The sequence below is a fragment of the Meyerozyma guilliermondii genome, genomic scaffold (genome assembly GCF_000149425.1).
Source record: "Meyerozyma guilliermondii ATCC 6260 scaffold_6 genomic scaffold, whole genome shotgun sequence".
NCBI lineage: Eukaryota > Fungi > Ascomycota > Pichiomycetes > Serinales > Debaryomycetaceae > Meyerozyma > Meyerozyma guilliermondii.
Window position 1 is genome coordinate 330759 of NW_001809795.1, and position 19392 is coordinate 350150.

At 43.2% G+C, this 19392-nt stretch overlaps 12 protein-coding genes across 12 annotated transcripts; 6 read left to right on the forward strand and 6 right to left on the reverse strand. All coding sequences in view use genetic code 12, as the record gives it.

Moving 5' to 3' along the window:
- Positions 1-115: 115 nt before the first annotated feature.
- NOP4 (mRNA-binding ribosome biosynthesis protein) lies at positions 116-2257 on the reverse strand (the record flags this gene model as incomplete). Its single annotated transcript, XM_001482791.1, has 1 exon — positions 116-2257. One exon carries the CDS (start codon positions 2255-2257, stop codon positions 116-118), a length of 2142 nt encoding a protein of 713 aa, XP_001482841.2.
- Positions 2258-2347: 90 nt separating this feature from the next.
- Positions 2348-3628, forward strand: CHL4 (Chl4p; the record flags this gene model as incomplete). Its single annotated transcript, XM_001482792.1, has 1 exon — positions 2348-3628. The coding sequence occupies one exon, from the start codon at positions 2348-2350 to the stop codon at positions 3626-3628; it is 1281 nt and encodes a 426-aa protein (XP_001482842.2).
- Positions 3629-3631: 3 nt separating this feature from the next.
- VPS16 (tethering complex subunit) lies at positions 3632-6376 on the reverse strand (the record flags this gene model as incomplete). The annotated part of the gene is made up of 1 exon (XM_001482793.1): positions 3632-6376. The coding sequence occupies one exon, from the start codon at positions 6374-6376 to the stop codon at positions 3632-3634; it is 2745 nt and encodes a 914-aa protein (XP_001482843.2).
- Positions 6377-6541: 165 nt separating this feature from the next.
- On the forward strand, positions 6542-6835 carry ELC1 (elongin C; the record flags this gene model as incomplete). The annotated part of the gene is made up of 1 exon (XM_001482794.1): positions 6542-6835. One exon carries the CDS (start codon positions 6542-6544, stop codon positions 6833-6835), a length of 294 nt encoding a protein of 97 aa, XP_001482844.2.
- Positions 6836-7195: 360 nt separating this feature from the next.
- On the forward strand, positions 7196-8869 carry PGUG_04800 (ubiquitin-protein ligase; the record flags this gene model as incomplete). The annotated part of the gene is made up of 1 exon (XM_001482795.1): positions 7196-8869. The coding sequence occupies one exon, from the start codon at positions 7196-7198 to the stop codon at positions 8867-8869; it is 1674 nt and encodes a 557-aa protein (XP_001482845.2).
- Positions 8870-9316: 447 nt separating this feature from the next.
- On the forward strand, positions 9317-10975 carry PGUG_04801 (tRNA (uracil) methyltransferase; the record flags this gene model as incomplete). The annotated part of the gene is made up of 1 exon (XM_001482796.1): positions 9317-10975. One exon carries the CDS (start codon positions 9317-9319, stop codon positions 10973-10975), a length of 1659 nt encoding a protein of 552 aa, XP_001482846.2.
- Positions 10976-11078: 103 nt separating this feature from the next.
- On the forward strand, positions 11079-12108 carry PHO85 (cyclin-dependent serine/threonine-protein kinase; the record flags this gene model as incomplete). The annotated part of the gene is made up of 2 exons (XM_001482797.1): positions 11079-11098; positions 11175-12108. 2 exons carry the CDS (start codon positions 11079-11081, stop codon positions 12106-12108), a joined length of 954 nt encoding a protein of 317 aa, XP_001482847.1.
- A 33-nt stretch (positions 12109-12141) lies between these two features.
- On the reverse strand, positions 12142-13242 carry PGUG_04803 (uncharacterized protein; the record flags this gene model as incomplete). The annotated part of the gene is made up of 1 exon (XM_001482798.1): positions 12142-13242. The coding sequence occupies one exon, from the start codon at positions 13240-13242 to the stop codon at positions 12142-12144; it is 1101 nt and encodes a 366-aa protein (XP_001482848.2).
- Positions 13243-13406: 164 nt separating this feature from the next.
- On the reverse strand, positions 13407-15062 carry ICL1 (isocitrate lyase 1; the record flags this gene model as incomplete). The annotated part of the gene is made up of 1 exon (XM_001482799.1): positions 13407-15062. The coding sequence occupies one exon, from the start codon at positions 15060-15062 to the stop codon at positions 13407-13409; it is 1656 nt and encodes a 551-aa protein (XP_001482849.1).
- An 818-nt stretch (positions 15063-15880) lies between these two features.
- Positions 15881-16825, forward strand: PGUG_04805 (uncharacterized protein; the record flags this gene model as incomplete). The annotated part of the gene is made up of 1 exon (XM_001482800.1): positions 15881-16825. One exon carries the CDS (start codon positions 15881-15883, stop codon positions 16823-16825), a length of 945 nt encoding a protein of 314 aa, XP_001482850.2.
- A 48-nt stretch (positions 16826-16873) lies between these two features.
- Positions 16874-18127, reverse strand: RPN4 (stress-regulated transcription factor; the record flags this gene model as incomplete). The annotated part of the gene is made up of 1 exon (XM_001482801.1): positions 16874-18127. The coding sequence occupies one exon, from the start codon at positions 18125-18127 to the stop codon at positions 16874-16876; it is 1254 nt and encodes a 417-aa protein (XP_001482851.2).
- A 500-nt stretch (positions 18128-18627) lies between these two features.
- GPM2 (Gpm2p) lies at positions 18628-19386 on the reverse strand (the record flags this gene model as incomplete). Its single annotated transcript, XM_001482802.1, has 1 exon — positions 18628-19386. The coding sequence occupies one exon, from the start codon at positions 19384-19386 to the stop codon at positions 18628-18630; it is 759 nt and encodes a 252-aa protein (XP_001482852.2).
- Between the last annotated feature and the right edge of the window lie 6 nt (positions 19387-19392).

Genomic DNA, 19392 nt, shown 5'->3' on the forward strand with positions numbered 1-19392 from the left:
GGTGATGTGAAGCGCCATGGCATTGACACATTCTTTTACCCCTGCATACATGTTGACAGGTTTTTACGAGCTACCATGAAACATTAATACTTACGATCGATGCACCTATATATTACTATTTCTTGGCTTTTCTCTTCTTTCTTTTCAGAGCTATGATCCTTTGCTCCTTTTCGGAATGAGTTGAGGCATTTTGGCCATTTTGGGACGCCGTCTTGTTAATGTTGGTTTCAGACGACTTCGCACCTTTAGGACCCTTATTCATATTGCCCTTCTTTTGTGGCTTTGACTTTTTCCTTTTACGAGATTCATTTGTGTCATCGGTGGCTTCTTCCTCGGCCTTTCTTTTGTTATTTTGCCGGGCATGCATGACTTTTTCCTTTCTTCTTTTCACAACCTGAGCATTCTCCACGGCAAACTCTACAATCAACCTTCTCTTTCCACTCTCCTTTGATCTAACATTTTTCTTTTCCTCATCGGTCAAACCTTCAACAGCCTCTTCTGGAGTCACCTCGTGAGCATTCAACCAACGAAGACCCATTAAAGCTGTCTTATGATCACGATACTCAATGAAACCATAACCTCGACTACGTCCCACATCTCCAGTTCCTTTCACCTCCATGACAACTTTGGCTTGCTTAACTACTCCAGCATGCTTGGATTTCTTCATCTCTTGAATTTCGTCCTCATGTTTCAACTTGATACTTCGGTTAACCTCTTCCTTGGAGAGAGGTTGTCTCTGTTCTGCTTTGACTTCGGTAGCAAATTGAACCACAGCTTTTCTTCCTAAAGCTTTCAAAGACTTGGCATTCATTGATCTTGGAATGTTCCTTATGGCCAATCTTGTTAATGATAAATGCAACGTTGGATTTTTGTTGAGTTGTTGTACACGCAACTTGTAGGACTTTTCTCGTAATTCGAGATCGGTCTTGGAGATGAACTGCGCTAATTTAGAATTCTCGGTGATTCTTCCTTCGTTAAGCAAGTACAAGTTTCTCTTATCTTTGTCTGCTGGTGATTTTCCGAGTGCCTCTTTCTTACGCTCCATATTTTTTTCAGCGAGTCTCAGGGCAGAGGTTCTATCGACAGCCGAAGTAATGGATAAAATTCGTCCCTCATAAACGTATTCTTTGGAAACATCATCTGGGATTAATACAGATGTGGAATCAATAGTGGGAGCATTCTCCAAGCATGTAGTGTATGGTTTTTCGGAAACAAATGCAACAAACGCAGAACCTCTTGCAAGACCAGTTTCCTTGTCAATGACAGGAAGAGCATACTTGACGTCACCAAACTGGCTGAAATGCTCTTTCAACGAATCCTGGTCGGCATCATAAGGTATATTTCTCACGAACACTGCGTATGGTTCTTGCTTGTTCCTGGGTTTATATTCTTCTTCTGGTTCTTCTTCAGGTTCACCTTTAAGATCATTAAGTTCCTCGAAGGAGTCGTTATCGGATTCTTCATCAGAGCCGCTTTCGTCGTCTTTTATGTCTTCGTCTCCTTCATCGTCTGAATCTTTCTGTTCTGGATCGTCCTCTTTCTCTGGCTTGGGTTCTTCTTCCTTGATAGCTTCCCATTTACTTTTTTCAACCGCAAGATCTACAGCCACTTCTCTACCGTCGATCTTCAAACCCACGCTCTCCTTGACCGCTTTGTCGGCTGCAGCTTGTTTCTTCATTGTGATGAAAGCGAACCCACTCATTTGACCACCTTTCTTACGAGGAATGTAGGCATCGAATACGGCACCGAATCTCAGAAATGTCTTTTTCAAGGTTTCAGGATCCTTGCAAGACCATGGGAGGTTTCTCACAATGAGCCTTGCTCTTCTTTTCTCGACAGTCTTACCAGAATGGGGTTGTTCGGTGGGATCCCTGGTAGCTCGTTCACCTTTTCTGTCTCTTCTCTTGGCTATATCGACCCGCAAAAGACGTCCTTTAAACTTGACTTTTTTCGATTCCACAAGTGCTGTGAGGGTATCATCATCCATTGTGAAGGATACAAATCCAAAACCTCGTCCCTCACCCTTTTCATCAGTCACAACAACGGCATGCTTAACCGGAACGAATTGTGAGAAATGCTCCGAGAGCTCTTCATTGGTTGTACCAGCAGGAACAGAACGCACAAAAAGAGTTTTCCTATCCAATCCGTCGTCTACGGTTGCCAGGTCGCTTTTGGGAGCTTCCAGGGCCGAAGGTGGTGGCACAGTATCAGACATTGGTACTTGAGTGTGTGCGCGAAAGGTTGGCTCGATGCTCATCGCAGCCAGAAATTTTTCGAGGCAGACTGCAGGTGATGTGAGACGCTATCGATAAAAATACGGGGAAACGTAAACAAGTGCGCTCTTCCAATGGCACGTAATAACCGCCGCAATGTGCTTCCCAACACCTATGTGCCTGTTTTATCGAAGAAAGCACTCACAACAGTTCTTATGAGACTGCCAAAACGTTCCCTTTTGGAGTTGGTCCAGCGATGGCCGCAACTTGCGAATACTCAGCCAAACATAGATGGAGCTAAACCTCGAGAAATTCGTCGAATTGGTAAGGAAATATTGGAGACTGTGCGCCAGTGGCGTGCTTCGTCCGCTGGAGTATCCAAGAGAACAATAGTGGACACTATAGTTCATGAATGGTGGAGTGGAGGACTCAATTTGCTCCAGTTGTCGCAGATAGATTGCCAGCTTATTGTAGATCGGCCCAATGCATACTCATGGGTTTATTCTACCGTGAGAGATTTCAAGGGTGCAGAGGTCGCGGTGTCTTTGGACCCGGCAAAGTTCTTGGATCGCCTTTCTATGGATCTTAGCACGTTGTACCTCTCCTACATTTATATCTGTCGTCATCCTCAACTTCCACTCGTACTCATCCGCATCCAGGTTTTCGACATCCAACCAATGAGTACAGTCAAGCGTTCTAATCGACCCCACATATCTTCGAATAGGCCGTTTCTTGCTGCAATCCCCATGAATTCAAGCCACATTATTCACAGCCCCGGTGATGATGTGGTATCGAGCATTGTCCATCAGGCCATCGAACGAAGCCTCCCACAGTCGCGTGGTAGACCACTTACATTGGAGGCTGCTACAAATCAAGCTCCCGTTCGATCGCTCGAATCCATGCATATTTTGCATGGAAGTTCGAGGTTCGCAAAGAGCATGGGAGCTTGGGCTCCATATGCCGATAATAGCGTCGATATTTCTCCACTTGGAGACACCATAAACCATGCGCTAGCGTCGGAAAATGTAAGGGTGCCACCAGTGGTTTCACCTTTGCAAGAATTAAAGACAATTGCAAACCTACGATTCAAAGGAACAAAGGACGGTAAATACAAATCTGAGAAATTGTATGACGATGACGAGGGCTCGAAGCCTAAAAGATGGCATGGTGATCACGAAGACGAAGCAGAAGAGAATTTAACTACCAGTGAATTCACATCCATCGCTCCCATACAGCATGTTTCTTTTTTACTAAAAGAACCCGTCGAGAAGTTGGGAGACGAAGCGGCCATTAAAATAACATTAGCAGGTTCTGATGTCTACGCTGGACTCCATGAATTATCGGTTTCTACGACTGATGAGAGTGAAATGGTTCTCGATCCCAGATCTATTCCTAATTGGCTAACAGGTTCCTAGAGTTTATCTCGTTTCCCTCATAAATCTCTTCACAGCATTTTCTAGTGCCTCGTTACCCTCGGCACGCTCATATATGTGCTTCAAATACTCGGTGTCTCGGTTCTTGGATGCTTCCTGAGCAGCTAGAACTATGTCATCATTCTTAAGATATAATTCGACCTTTCGAGTGTAGTGCACATTTTGAAGATTGTTGATGAGAACGGAAGTATATTGCTTTGGTGCAGAATATGCCAAGCAGGTTTCAATTATGGCGCCAAATCCAATTGGTGACTTCAATCCAGTGTCTGTAGTGGTGTCACTATGGGCTCTAATGAATTTCATCAACTTGTCAAAATCTCTAGATTTGCAACAAGAGTCAACAGTAATGTACCAAAGCTTCTCGATATCAACATTGAACTCCTTGCACACTCTGTTGGCTTGTTTTAGCTGGTTCATTTGTATCAATTTCACCACCACGTCAACGAGGGTTTTTGTCGTGAAAAAGTCGGTTTGGTAAATTTCGGTGAGTTTTCGACGAAGATCAAGTATATCAAGTTCTTTTTCAAAAATCTTTCGCAGCCGATTATCTATAGTTCTATGCATCGCTTTGGTCAATTTCAGCTTGTAGCTTTCGTAATATTCATGGTCAACATTGGCCCCGGCTATGAATTGGCGAAGTCGATGAATACAGAGCTCAAATCTTTTATCTTCTTGCTTGTGATACTGCTCGAATAATGTCAGATTATCCTTACCAATAGTCTGTGTCCAGAAGTTGCCTATTAAGTCACCATTAATATTCAAGATACCGGCTCGATCTTTCAGAGGACGTTTTGTCCATGAATTTTGTTCATTTTGATCGAGTATCTTGAAGAATTGAGACAAAGATAAGGTGTCAAATAGGTGTAGAAGGATCAACTTGCACAAATCCGAATCGCATGTTTCAAAAGCTTTCATTAAGGCAACTTCAGGTTCTCCAATGGCTAGAAATTGTTTAACTCGATTATACGGAGAAGGGTCTTTTTCAATTATCCACTTGCTCAAGTTATTACGGCCCTCCTCCAACGCAACTTTTGATATTTGCTCTATAGGAACAACGTTTCCATCCGCTCCCTTTGAACTTGTGCTCAATTTGTTCTCAATTAATGTTAACAAGTTTTCGTCAGACATGTTGAGCTCTTTCTTAATTTTGGAACAACACCAGTGTATATACACTAGGTTATCCAAGTCCTTCTTGTTCACCAACTCCGTAATGCGTAGAGCCATTGCATGTTGATCTCTCCGTAGTAACATGTCGATTAATTTCTTCCAGCCAATAAACTCTACCTCAGAAAATGTGAGAAAGAGGCCCAATTCCGGAGCACGAAGCTGGTTTAAAACTTTCAAGGTATTCACAACTTGCACATATCTGTCAGAATCAAAGATATAGCCCTCGAAATATGCCTTTCCGAAACTGACAGCTTTCAATATTCGCTTCTGCCATATAGGATCGAACTCTCGTAAGGCGGCATCTAGGCATGTTTCTATTGCCGGTTCGAGTACATCCTCGCCTTTAAGCATGGATATATTTGAATCTGCTTTGGAAGGATGAGCGGAAAGTTTCTCGAAACAATCAACGAGTATACTTCCAGGATCTGACGCACCGATCTCAAATAGTTTTACTGAGCTGTCGGCTACCCTTCCCAAGAATTCTACTCGATCCGAGGATATTATAGTAACTCCATCCGGCTGAGTTTTCAAAATGGGAATGGATACCGACTTACCGTAGTCGACATAGTCGTCGCCTATATCGTCCATGATATCGTAGAAGAAAGAAACGGAGCGTTGGGCAGGGCCAATGAGCTTTATTTCGTCTCTCAAAGAGAGAATTATGGCATCATTACCACACCACTCGACTTGAAATGGAGTACCAGACTCGTTCGAGGTGTCGTATTCTAAAAGTACCTGGTCAAACAGATTGTTGATGACGAATATTTTGGAAACTTCCTTATTATGCAAAGCGATAAGCTGGCGGCTGGGCGAGGCACTCACCACGGAAAACGGGCCGTCTGTGAGACTCTGGTCAATCAATTCGAAGCTGTTAGAGGTGAAGTCAACGTTGAGTACGTATACGGTTTTGTCGTAACTGATGAACAATGCGAGCAGATTTTCGTCTGAACTAGCGTCTGTCAAGCAGTGTATTTTTTCAAGGCTCCAGTTTGGGACCGAGATTTCGTAGTTCTTGAAAGTTTCGAGATTGGTCACAAGTAAGCGATCATCTAGTAATAGTACTAGAAAATTACCCATTATTTTCAGCTGTAGCACCCTGAAAACTTGTTCTTGTTGCAAGTTTTCCAAGTTGGTGATAAAATGACCGGAGGGAGAATCGGTTTTGGTGGTGGAAGAAGAAGACATATTGATCAACTCGGTGCGTTTGTCGATATATGAGTATTCGTTGAAAGTGCCCTTGAAATCCAGGTAATAGCGGAACTTGTTATTGCTTAGTACCACACACAAGTCCTCGTTACGAAATGCAAAGTCAACAATGTGATCACTTGCATGGCTATTATAAACCACCGACCACAACTTGGTTCCGCTTAATGAATATACATCAATTATGTTTGGATATGTGGCTAGTTTGGTAGCAAGTGCCATGACTGTGCTGTGTGTCGATACCGCTACTCTGAACTGGGAATAGAGGTTGGATATGTCCCAATTCATATCCAGATAGCATGCTATTAGATGGTAGTAGACATCCTGGAGTTTCTGCCAGCCGATACTAGGAGTCTGCATTGATACAATGGAGGAAGCAATCTTATTAGGTGTTCTATTCTGTGCCAATTCTGTGCCAATATGTGCCAATTATGAAACTTTACAAATAGAATAAGTAGTCTCAGGTGTATGAATTGAAATCGATTTTGGCGCGAATTGAATTCACCATCAACTGACACTTTTACCATGAGCGAATCAGGATACGTTACACTTGTGTCCGCCGATGGTCACAGATTCGTGGTGCTACGTGACGTGGCACTGATATCCTCGGTCCTCAGAAACACACAAGGTTTCGAAGAGGGACGAACAGGAAAGATCAAACTCGACATGGATGGAGATATTCTAGAATGCATTGTCGAGTATTTGTACTACCATTACAAGTACAGAGAACAGGCCGAGAGCGGCAACATTCCCGAGTTCAATATTCCCACGCATTTGGCGTTGGAGTTGTTGGTGAAAGCAGATTACTTGGATATATGAGGACTAAGGAGAGAAGAGAGAATGGAAGAGATGAGAGAATGAAAGAGAAGTGAGATGACGAGGGAGAATTGAAGTGAGGTGGGGTGGAGAACGAGAATTGTTGTGAAGATTCGATTCAATGCTGATTATGGTGAACTTTGGTGAGGATGACTTGGGTAAGTCAGACAGAGTCTTTGGTTGTCCTGTGGTTTTTTGTCGTCTTATGGTTTATCTGTTAGGTGTGTGAAACTGCAAAGTACCTTAATGTTCTGGTCGAGTTCTGAGCGAAAATTGCTTCACTTTTATGTATATTAATTGACGAAATGATTCGATATCGACAAATACTGATAATCAAAAAGATAAATTTCAAGTAGATTGTTGATGCTTAAGTTCAAAAAAGTGAGTTTAGGCTTCATTACTTGTCTCTTAACCCGTTCTTATCATTCACTACTTCTTTTTATTCCATTTACTCTCTCCACATTCCTGCAGATATGGCCGATACCATTTCGATCCTCATTCTACTTTTACCCCATGACAAGCCTACTCTCCACCTTGGAGTCTGAGGTACATGGTTTCTCTGATTCCAGCAAAAAGTGCCTCTCAGGAATACTAGAAGAATCTCATAACTGCCTTAATGATCTTCGTTTACTTGAAGCAGAATTAGAAGTCGAAGTTGCAAACGATCAGAATCCACCTAATGACTTTGATATAGATAGTTTGGCCAAATCGACTGATTCGTGGTACAAGAACTCGATAACTCATTTGAAGGGGTACAACTCAGGCATCAATAAGTTTCTGAAAAACATTTTTAATAACCCCCAGTATCGCATGGAGTTGGATGAGGCATATACCTATCCATTAAATCTCAGCAACTATCCAATAACGACCCAGGGCGATAAGAGTAAGCTAGGATTCATTCAGAGAGAGAACCATGAGGAGCTTTTGAAGGCAATTATATTGCATCTTCTCAAAATCGGCCAGTGCAATTTGTTGAATGAGCTTGTCAAAGAGATTCCATCTGATAAACCAATAACTATCGACCAGACCCTTTTGAACCAGTTCAATCTTTTGAATGATATTGTAAATGACATAACGACAAAGCACGACCTAACAAAGGCACTCAATTGGTTCAAAGAGAAAAGAAAACTGAAACCTTCGTCTGGAGAACTGGCCCTCGATATCATAGAGTTCAAGTTCCACATGCTCCAATTCACGTTGTTGCTCTATAGCCCGAACACAGTCAACGACATTGACAACTCGGCTCTTTCCGCCTACATGTACTCGAAAGAGAACTTTTCGTCGTCCATGAAGTCTCACCTAGACGAGGTATCTGCATTAATGACATTGCTTGTGTTGCGAAGAGATAGAAATGGCACCCAACAGTTGGATACGATGAAAAACCTATCTTCCAGAATTCTGGCATCCTTACGTGACAGAGAAAAAGTGGGTCAAACAGGTAGTATTTCATTTGCATCAGAAATACTTCTCGCTTCAAGCAGCATTCACAGTAAGGAAGCCGTGTTCACCAATTTATCCAACGAGTTCATATCAGAATACTGCAAGGATTTGAACCTATCCAACGATTCATCGCTATTCCAGTGCATGCTAGCAGGATTTGTGAATCTACCCAGCTTCTACAAGTACAACAAAATTCAAATGAAACTAGGCAAGGGCCTAAAGACTGCAAACGACCCCACTGTTGCTAGTAACCTTCCTAACACCAACACAGAAACTATGGTTGACTATGTATCAACTTTTAGAAATGATCTTCCCTTTCAACTTCTGGGTGCAAGTTCGTTTTTATTTCTGTATCATCCAATTTTCATTTGTCCTGTTTCGAAAGAACAGTTGATCCCGCTTACTGATGACGATCGCAACAGTGAGGGTATGCATGAACCAAATCCTGTCGTTGTATTGAAATTCTGTCATCATCTTGCACTCCGAGAGAGTGTATGGCAATTATCGAAGCGAGGTAAGGATTATTTCAAGTGCCATTATTGTTACAAGAGGCACAAGTTTAGCGACGTCAAGGAGGCGTATTTTATTGATTTATGAGAGCATGTGAGTATATAGGTACCAATTTATGAGAAACGTTAATAAAAGGTTCAAAGTAGTTGGTTGGTGGAACTAAGAAATGGCACAATGAAAAAAGTGTAAGAATATAGAATTTTGTAAAAGACAAAAAATTGCTAAAAACACATAAGCCTTGAATATCATAAGAATAGGACTCAAGTTTGTCTCCATTATCGCCATTTAGAGTAATATGGTCAAGAAATGGTTGAATGAAGAGGTACAATTATCTATATGGGTATTGCACCAAATTTGCAATTTTTTTATTTTCTCCAGATGCCTCAAAGGAACAGAGATCAGTAGCAGAAGGAGAGTAATATACCAGTGATTCTACCTTTCCCATTTCTCGCAGCACTATTTTTCGTTACTAGCCATCAAGTATTACATATTGCAACCATTTGAATTTCGCGATGAGCAGATTTCATCTTTCATATGGCTCGAAAGAACCACAATAGAGGAGCCAACCAGCCCGAGTTGAGCACACTTCTTTCCACAGAATCCATCCTCGGGCCGTCATGGGTGCCCGTCTATAAGAAGGATGTAGATTTCTCAGCGGAACACTTCGAAGCAGCAATGTCAAATTTGATCCGAGAGCCCAATATCAACTCCACGGTAATAATGAGAGCTGATATACTTCTGGACTCGTCTGTGAATGAACCAGATAAAAAGATCAACATAAGCAAATTGGAAGATATTCCCAGAGCGCTGGACTCGGACGGGGAAGTGTTGCATCGAGATCTCCAAGATGTCAAACTTCGAACTATTCCTCTCGAAAATGGACTTCTGCTCAAACCTCGAATTGACATAGTGAGACGTATCATACCACGAAACCCATACAAGGACCATATTATCATCCAGACATGCCTTGTACTTGCCAATGACGAGTCAAAGACCATTCTTGTTGTGTATGTTCCTCACATCAAAAACGTTGACGAAACACCATTTTATCTTCCCAAAGTCTACGGCATTGGACTATTGTACCACAATTCAAGCGTCTCTATCCACTATCTTCCTTTTGACTACGAAAATGTCGACACTATCAAAATGTTGAAACAGCTAGATCCATCTGATCGAGATGTGCGAATTGCATTGAGGCTCTTGAACACCAGTTGCAAACACTCCCAGGGAGCCAAAGATGGGTATGAAAAGAGAGTGAACCACGATTTGGTTGTGCCCAAGATAGCGTTCCAGAACCGCTATATCAGCTTGAAGAAAAAGTATGCAGCAGATTTGGTGAGCCGTTGGCAAGAGAGCACCAATCCAACCAAGCATGTTTTTGAAGACTTGGCTATCGCAGCCTTTTTAATTGAATTCTGGCTCAAGCACTATGGCGAAGACAAAACAAAGTTTCAGTTTCGAGACTTGGGATGCGGAAATGGTTTGCTAGTGTATATTCTCATCATGGAAGGATACACGGGAAAGGGTATCGATGCTCGCAAGCGAAAATCATGGAAAATATACCCAGAAAAAGTGCAAGAGAATCTATTGGAACAAATTATCATCCCTAACGTGCTACTCAGGCCACATCCAGCTTACGCCGAAATTGCACCAGGAATGATTGATAATGGCAGATTATTTCAAGTTCCTGATCCTGCTACTCCAAAAAATTCAGTTCCCCTTGTGAGCTATTACACAGCTGGAAATCTTCTCGCTTCGTCACTCGTGAGTACCACCGAAGAGTTTCCACCCAACACATTCATAATTGGAAACCATTCAGACGAATTGACCTGCTGGATTCCATTATTCAACTTTCCTTTCATGGTTATTCCGTGCTGCTCTCATGCACTCAACGGAGCCAAGGTAAGGTTCAATCCTCGAAAAGGTAGTAAGAACAACGCAACGTCTACGTATGGCTCGCTAGTAGACCACGTTCAAGATTTGGCTACTCTAATGAAGTGGAAGGTGGAAAAAGAGATGCTCCGGATTCCTAGCACCCGCAATGCTGCGATTATCGGAGTGACAAAAACCGAACCCGAGGATCTCGAAATGACAAACAAACGTATATATGACCTAGTTGCTATGGAAGGCGGAGCCGAAGGATGGGTGGAAAACTCAATGGCATTGATGAAAAAGCCACCCAGAGGCCATTAATGAATTTCGCAACCATTTAAATTTGTAGCTCAGCCTGCATAGATAAGTCCAAGCCTTAATTTTCCATTTTGGGCGAATTACCACTGAGTTTAGAAACGTTGGGATGACTGGTTCGTCTTCACAGTATGTAATTCAGCCATTTTTGCTAACAGGAGTACTTTCAGCTGTATATTCTCTTCCATAATTTGTGCTAACCCAGATTTCAGCAGCTCGAAAAGCTCGGAGAAGGAACTTATGCTACCGTGTATAAGGGACGAAACCGGAACACGGGGGCTCTTGTGGCTTTAAAAGAGATCAATCTCGACTCGGAAGAAGGCACGCCGTCCACCGCCATCAGAGAAATATCATTGATGAAGGAATTGGACTACGAAAACATCGTGACCCTTTATGACGTGATCCACACTGAAAATAAATTGACACTTGTATTTGAGTATATGGATAAGGACTTGAAAAGATATATGGAGACCAATGGTAACAACGGAGCACTTGAGTTGCACGTTGTCAAGTCATTTATGTTTCAACTTTTGAAGGGCATCATGTTTTGTCATGACAACCGAGTACTTCACCGGGACTTGAAACCACAGAATTTGTTGATCAATGGCAAGGGAGAACTCAAGTTGGGTGATTTTGGACTTGCTCGTGCATTTGGTATACCATTCAACACATTCTCCAACGAAGTGGTTACGTTATGGTATCGTGCTCCAGATGTTCTTTTGGGCTCTCGTGCTTATACAACTTCAATTGATATCTGGTCTGCCGGGTGTATTTTCGCTGAAATGTGTACTGGTAAGCCTCTCTTTCCAGGTACTACCAACGAGGACCAACTCATCAAAATTTTTAGGCTAATGGGAACCCCCAATGAGAGAACATGGCCAGGAATCTCATCGTACGCCAACTATAAGAGCAATTGGCAGATATTTGTTCCCCAAGACTTGAGGTCGTTGATTCCAAACCTTGATTCCATGGGTCTCAACCTTCTCTCGAGTCTTTTGCAAATGAGACCAGACGCCAGAATCACTGCCAGACAAGCGTTGCATCACCCGTGGTTCCACGAAGTATCAAATCCTAACCCGTTGTTGCAGCACATGTCAGACCCATACCAACGGGAGTACCGTCCTGAGCAACAGCAATAGGAATACACAGCCTGAGCTCTTATAAAACTATATTTACATAGACGTAATTACTTGTGCACTTGGAGTGCCAGAATGTTCAACAACAGTATTATAGAGATCTATGTTTTTCAGTTGGATCACCTCTTGCCATATAAAGCTCTCTAATTGCGTTGAAGGTTGCGAGTAATAATGCTTGAGAATTAACTGAACTATTGCAGTTGTATCCTCTGACTTTTGATCCTGATGAGCCCTTAGAAGCTCTGCTACTGAAAACCCCGTGATAGCAGCAGATTTTCCCATGGCCAATACTCGTTCAACGAGTTGAGGTTTGGGTTCCACATCGATGGATTTTGCTATCAGCAGTATAAATGGATCGAGATTGTTCAACGAGTATCCCTGGGTGGTATGAAGTAAGAGCAATAGCTCAAGAGCAGCTGAATTAAGCTTCCTTTCAAAAAACTCCTGAGGAATAAAAGGAGTTTTTTGCAACTCTAATGCCTTATCAGCTTTAGATATAGCAGAAGCCGTGTCTGAATTTGTACTGGAAATCATAGATTCCAAAGCATCGTTGATCAGATCGAGTAGTTCGACCCGACTTGTATGATTGGAATCTTTTGTGTAAGCGGCAAAGTCTCCTATTCGCAACCTTTTCGCAACACTATAATTGAAGAACTTGTAGTGAAGCACTGCCACGTCCAAGCCCAATTTTTTCGCTTCAAATTCTTTAAGAAACTCTTCCAAAGCATCTGCTAGGTCGTTTCTTTGGGCATCGTGGTTCTCAAGTCGTCGAAACCTTTTAATGGTGTTTCTATACTTTTTGAAGTCAATCATCGAATTCATATCGCGAAGAAAGTTTTGCTCAATGACTTTTTTGGCAAGGCCGTGGTTAGGCACGTACTCAGAATCATCATTTCGATCTCTGTGATATAATCGCAAGTCATAGTTGATCCTTTTGTTGACCAATGGAAGGTTATTTTGATCCAATCCGGCAAAGACGAATACTCGATGAAGTAGTTCTTTTGGAAGCCTTTCTATTATTGACAAGGATCGATGTCCAGCACCTTTTGTTTCCTTGCGAACTTTTTTCTTGAGACTGTCTGGGAGTGGGGCAGCCTTTCGTTTTTTGATGGCTTTTCCGGGGCGGATGAAACCCATTCCTGAAGGCTGCGAAATTGAAGAGAAGATGAGGTTGCGAAAATGCGAATGGCTGCGAAATGCGATGGGACAGTAGCAATAAACCCAAGAGAGATGAGATAGAAAGAGAGAGCGAGAAAAAGATACAGAAAATGATAACGTACTTGCGTGTTATTGAATAAATACTACAACTTGCCAGCGGCCTTCTCCTTGAATTGGTCTTCAGTGACACCAGCACCCATGGCAGCGGTAGAAGACACACCACCAGTAACCATCTTCAACAAACCGTCAATGTACTCAGCTCCAGACCATTTCTGGTGCTTCACCACCTCGACACCTTGGTCGATTTCGTGTTGTTGGACGTCTCTACCATAAGCCTTCATACCAATCTCAGCATAGTTCTTGGAGAAGTTGTCAACAGCCAAGGCAGTGGTATGCAAACCAGCCAAGGTGATAAATTGCCAAACGTATCCCAATTCACCCAATCTCTTGATATAGGTTTCTTGTTCATCAGAAGGCATAGCCTTGTTCCAGTTGAAAGACGGAGACAAGTTGTAAGCCAACCATTGGTCGGGCCATTGACCCTTGACACCGTCAGCAAATTCCTTAGCTTGAGCGTAATCAGGCAAAGCAGATTCCATCCAAATCATGTCAGCGTATGGTGCGTAGGCTCTGCCTCTCATTACGGCACATTGGGTACCACCTCTGTATCTGTAGTAACCCTCTCTGACTCTAGAAACGTCCCAGTTGAAGTAAATGTCCTTACCCAAAATTTCTCTAGCAATTTGTCTGGCTTCCTTGTTGGAAGTAAGAGACAAGGGGTTCACCTTGGAAGTGAATTTCTTGATCAATTCCTCCTTGTTCGAGAAAGAGCCAGCCTTAATCTCATCAATCACCGCCTCATGGAACAATTTCAATCCAGCCTTTTTGGTCCATTCGGCCTCAATGGCTCCCAATGCTTCACCGTAGATACCATTAGCCTCAGCCTCAGACATCAAAGTGGCCAAATCTGGGCTATCGGGGTTGGTGGCTCCAACAACAAAGTAGTGGTCACGATGGTCAATGGTGGAGGTGATCAAAGTAGCAGCCTCAGAATCAGTTCTGGCAACCGCCAACAAGTCAGAACCCAAGATATCGGCAGAGGCACGAATGGCAACCAAACGGTTGATGTGCTCCTGAACTGGAACCAAAACTTTACCAGCCATATGTCCACACTTTTTGGTACCAGGAGCTTGGTCTTCAATATGAATACCAGCAGCACCTCTCTCTACAAACATCTTGGTCAATTTGATGATGGCAGTAATACCACCATGACCAGTGTCGGCATCGGCAATGATAGGTCTCAAAAAGTCAATGTATGGAGTCTTAGCTCTCTCCTCCTTGGAAAGGTTCAAACGCTCTTCTCTTTGCTTTCTGTCATGGAAAAGTTGAGCAAACCACAAGTGTTCCACCTTGTTAGGAACGGTGTCCATGGGGTAATCAGCGAGATCTGGCGATGGCTCGTTAGAGGTGGAAGCGGTGGAAGAACATTGCCATCCTGAAACGTAAATGGAGTCCAAGTACTTGGCCATTTGAGCGACATGGATTGGGTCAAGAGCACCAAAAGTGAATGAAGCAGTCTTGTTTTTCTCGTGCTCTTGCAACAACTTGAACATTTTCTTGGCTTGGTTGGACGAAGGGTAGTCAATTTTAAGAGTACCTCTCTTTTTAGCAATGGCTTCAGCGGTATAGATTCTCTTAGTTTTTGACCATCTTGGTTGTTTCCACCATTGTTCGATTTCTTGCACTTGTTGCTTGAAGAACTGGTCTTCGGCCTCAGTATCAATTTTAGTGTAAGGCATGTTTGATAACTAAAAAAATTTCACTGGATGTGCCCGGTTTAAATAGACTACCCCAGACTTCCGCTTCCGCTTGCCCTTGTCGTGTGCTGCCCGCATACTCCACGGATCCTCGGATAAAGGGAAGTGAAAAGTTATGGCAGGCCATTTTGCTCACGAATAAGAGTCCTTTACAAGCTGTAAATGTACGAGCTCATCCAATCCCATGCTACATACTACCCTACACAATTACTGGCCTCGAGCGTTTCCCCATCCCGTTAATGTCCAACGATCACCCCCACAATTGACATGTGCTCGGGGCGCAATTGCGACTCGGCTCCGGCAACTAAGTCCGAGGTCCGGTGGCAGTTTGTGCCGAGTTGAGCACTTAGCGCCGTGAAACCCCGGAAAAATGTGCAGGTGGTCGCATACTGCAACCAATGACACACCGGGATTGTTGTCGATAGCCGGTGACTCAAATAGTGGCTCAAAACGATGACTCAATGCACCCAGACACCGACCCCGGTTTTTGAGATGAGAAACACCCAGACATCAGATCCGATGGGTCGTGCTTGTGAATCCATCTCGCGACTTGCCAATTTTTTTGACAGGGGCAGTTCCTGCACACGCTACTACCAAGCTCCGAGCTGCGGTTCGCCTAAAAACATATCCACTTGTTTGCAACCATTAGTGGCGTGTTTTGAATCTGGCCCAGCTCAACCGGTTCTGTTAGTCCCAACCACCGAAGGAGATCCTAGTTTTTTGGTGGGTAGTTACTTTATGCTGATTGGTTGTTTTACACTGTTGATTTTAAGGTTTTTTCGGCACACGCCGTTTTTTCAATGTCAACTTACTGGGATTATCTCCCAGATTTGAACAGGGTGTCGTCCATATTTATCACCTTCACCCCTTTGTTTTCCTATGGTACAACGTGTCTAGGAATCTACAAGCAGCGATCGTCGGTGGGATTTTCCATTGATATTTGCGCCACAATGCTCATGTCACTGATACTACGAATTCTTTACTACTTTATATCGCCATACGAAATAGCGTTATTCCGGCAACTGTTGGTGATGGTGGCAATCCAATGCGTTCTCTTGAAGGTATCGTTGGCATACAGACCTCATGATTACGACCCAGATATTCTCGAAGTTATGCCTCATTTTAAGAATGAACTCAATGCTAATATGCCCAGAAGACTTTCTGCGTCTTATAACATCGTCAACCACGATCTCTACAATCCTTCGAGCTCATCTCTGTCAACTGTGGCTCTGCCAACTGTGGAAGTTAGTACCGATTACTTGGAATACACCTTTGCTTATATCACTCTGGTGTTCAATTATGCCCTCAAATTCTTCGATGTTCATTATAGACGCCCATACTGTTTCTGGCAATGGGTAGAAGAGGCCAAGTACTGGCAATACGTCGGATTTTTTACTGCAATTTTCTCCATTTTGACCATGATTTTCTCGCACAGCCTTCGGTATGCTACCGGCATCGGAATCTTGGGATTGTTTATCGAATCATTACTTCCCTTGCCCCAAATTCTTCTTTTACAACGTCTTAGATCAATTCGCAATTTCAAGGTTGTTTTGCTTCTCAGCTGGCTCGGAGGTGACGTTACTAAAATCACCTATCTCGTATATGGAGCTCGCAACACATCGATCATTTTTGTGTTGGCGGGACTCTTTCAAATGGGTCTCGACTTAATCATCGCATATCAATATTTGCATTATAAAAAGCAAGACCAACAAGGTCTAGTCGAATTAGAATTATCAAACGTATAATCAACCATGTCATAAGTTCTATTTATCTGCCATCATATATATACATTGCTAGGTTCTGACAAACTCCACGTTCATCTTTGCCTCGTTGATCAAATCAACCGCTTCCTTTCCTCCCAATCCATGCTTCACCTTGATATGTCGAGACAACGCATCTCCCCTAGAGAACGTCTTTTCCCGGCCGTTACCAGCACCGCCATTAGCACGGCCCTCGCAAATCACACATCTAAAAATCTTCTTCTTCGATGCATGTATGGTTTCCTGGTGTCGTATCAAGTCGTACAGTCTAGAGAAATGCTTGTCACATGGGCGACCGGTTGATGGATTTATCAATGTGCAAGTGTTACCAACATCCACTGCACGAGGTTTGCTATCCGCCTTTTCGCTAGCAGGCTCGTCGTCAGAATAATCTGGAGATGGAAGGTGTGATGATTTATCTGGGGTTTCGAATAATGACGGAGATGTGGTGCTAGGAGCAGACTCCATGTCATCAGTCATTAACGTATCTTCTTGATCGACTGGAGCGGAGAGTGTGTTGTCCAAAAAGCCACCCATCAACGTGTCGTCTCTGAACTGGTCTCCTTGAGCTTGTTTAAAGTAGTTATCCACATCCATATCCATTTCGAATTCATCTTCTTGATCATGAAAGTAGCTGTCATCTTCATCGTCAGAAACGTCGTCTTCCACTTCTTCATCGAACTCAACGATATAGTCGTTCTCGAACCCAGGTATACGTTGATTATTAATTTCGGTTGATTGTGGAACGAACAAGGACGAGTCGGAATACAAGTAGTCATCACCAGTAGCGTTGATGAGAGAAGGTTCTATGCTGGTATTGAATAAGAAGTCATCCTTCATCTTCTGGCTTGAATCTCCTCCTTGGGACTCTAATGTGGTTATGCGGGAGCTCCGGGTAGGAAATCTGGAGAGTTGCTGTGGTTGGACGAAGCGTTGGTTGGTCAAGGAATCGGGGTCAGCATAGTCAGTGAAAGGGTTAACCAGACCGAATTCGGAGAAGGATGCAGGGTTTGAGGTATATGGGGAATTTATGTTGATGTTCGAGACTCCACCGACCAAATTTACTTGTGACGTCGTGGCATTTGGCTTGACCATGCGGGTATATTGCTCAAGAAATGAGTCAGGAATGTTGAGTAAACTGGACAAGTTTTGTTGAGGAGATCCAGGAGTTGGGCCAGGCGATTCAGCACGAACAGAACCAGGGCTAGAAGGCGCTTGGTAAAATTCCTCATCCATAAGATCCGTGAGGGTTCTCTTTAATGGAGGTAATATTGCCACCGACGACATATTGGAATTTGTTTGATTATTGTCAGAAGGTATGTGATTGGAAGGCGGCAAAATATCAATAGCAATAAAAATTAAAACGATTTGAGTATGAAAACCGTCAAAAAAAACTGAGTAAATTAAGACGGTGGCAATGACTGCTGCTTATAAACTAAAAGTGGCTATGGTGTATGGGTCCGCGATGTAATGAGTATGACGATCGGAATTGAGTCGGAGGAGACGGAATAGCGAATGGATGGAAACCCGATGAGAACCTACATAAGGTCGTTAACGTTTGGTCATTCTGTTTTAATTCCGATCTATAAACTGCTATTACCAATTATCCGCAACGCTTTTCCGTGTTTCGAGTCACAGGCGTATCTCCGTGTTACGTCCGCCGCCGTCTGTTTGTAAGCATATCGAAGTTTCTGGACGTGCGTCGTAAACATGAATCAAACCGGCACGTGACACGCTTCGATGCCTCATTTGGCGTCATTCGGCGCCATGCGGCACTACTTCCTCTATTATGCCTGTCCCTCATTCTTCACCTTTTCTATACCCTTTTTCGCCAATTCCGGGTCCAAGTAGTAATAGTCTTTCGTTAGATTTCCATCATTGTCTAATTCAAATACCAATGGAACTCCTGTAGGAACATTGATTTTGGAGATATCATCGTCACTCACATTGCTCAAATATTTGATCAAACTGCGCACAATTGAGCCATGTGTGACTATAAGAACCGTTCGGTCGTGTTCTAGAAGCTCGTGGTGAATGATCTCGCGGTCGAAATATGGGATGAGTCTTTTCATCACCAACTCGAGAGACTCGCCGCGCGGAAGTGTATGTTTGTCGATGTCTATATTATCATACCTTTCGTCCAAGGCGCCGTCATTTGGTGAGTCTTTGGGGGCCAAAGGAGGAATTGCCTTAAAATTTCGACGAACATATTGGTACTTTTCTGGTCCCAATTGCTTGTAAATTTCAGATTTGTCTTCTCCTTGATAAGCACCATAATGCCTTTCATTAAGACGCCACGTTTTGATAGTGTCGACCCATAACCGGTCCAATTCCTCCAAGATGATATGGCCAGATTTGATCAGCCGACTCAACTTTGAAGTGTACATTATGGTTGGTTTTATTCCTTCTTTCTTGATCAATTGCCCTGCAAATCGTGCTTCTTGTTCACCTTTCTGCGACAATGGGATATCGATCCAGCCACAGAACTTGTTCTCGTGGTTCCATTGCGACTCGCCATGTCTCAATATCACCAATTTGTGAACCATAAGAAG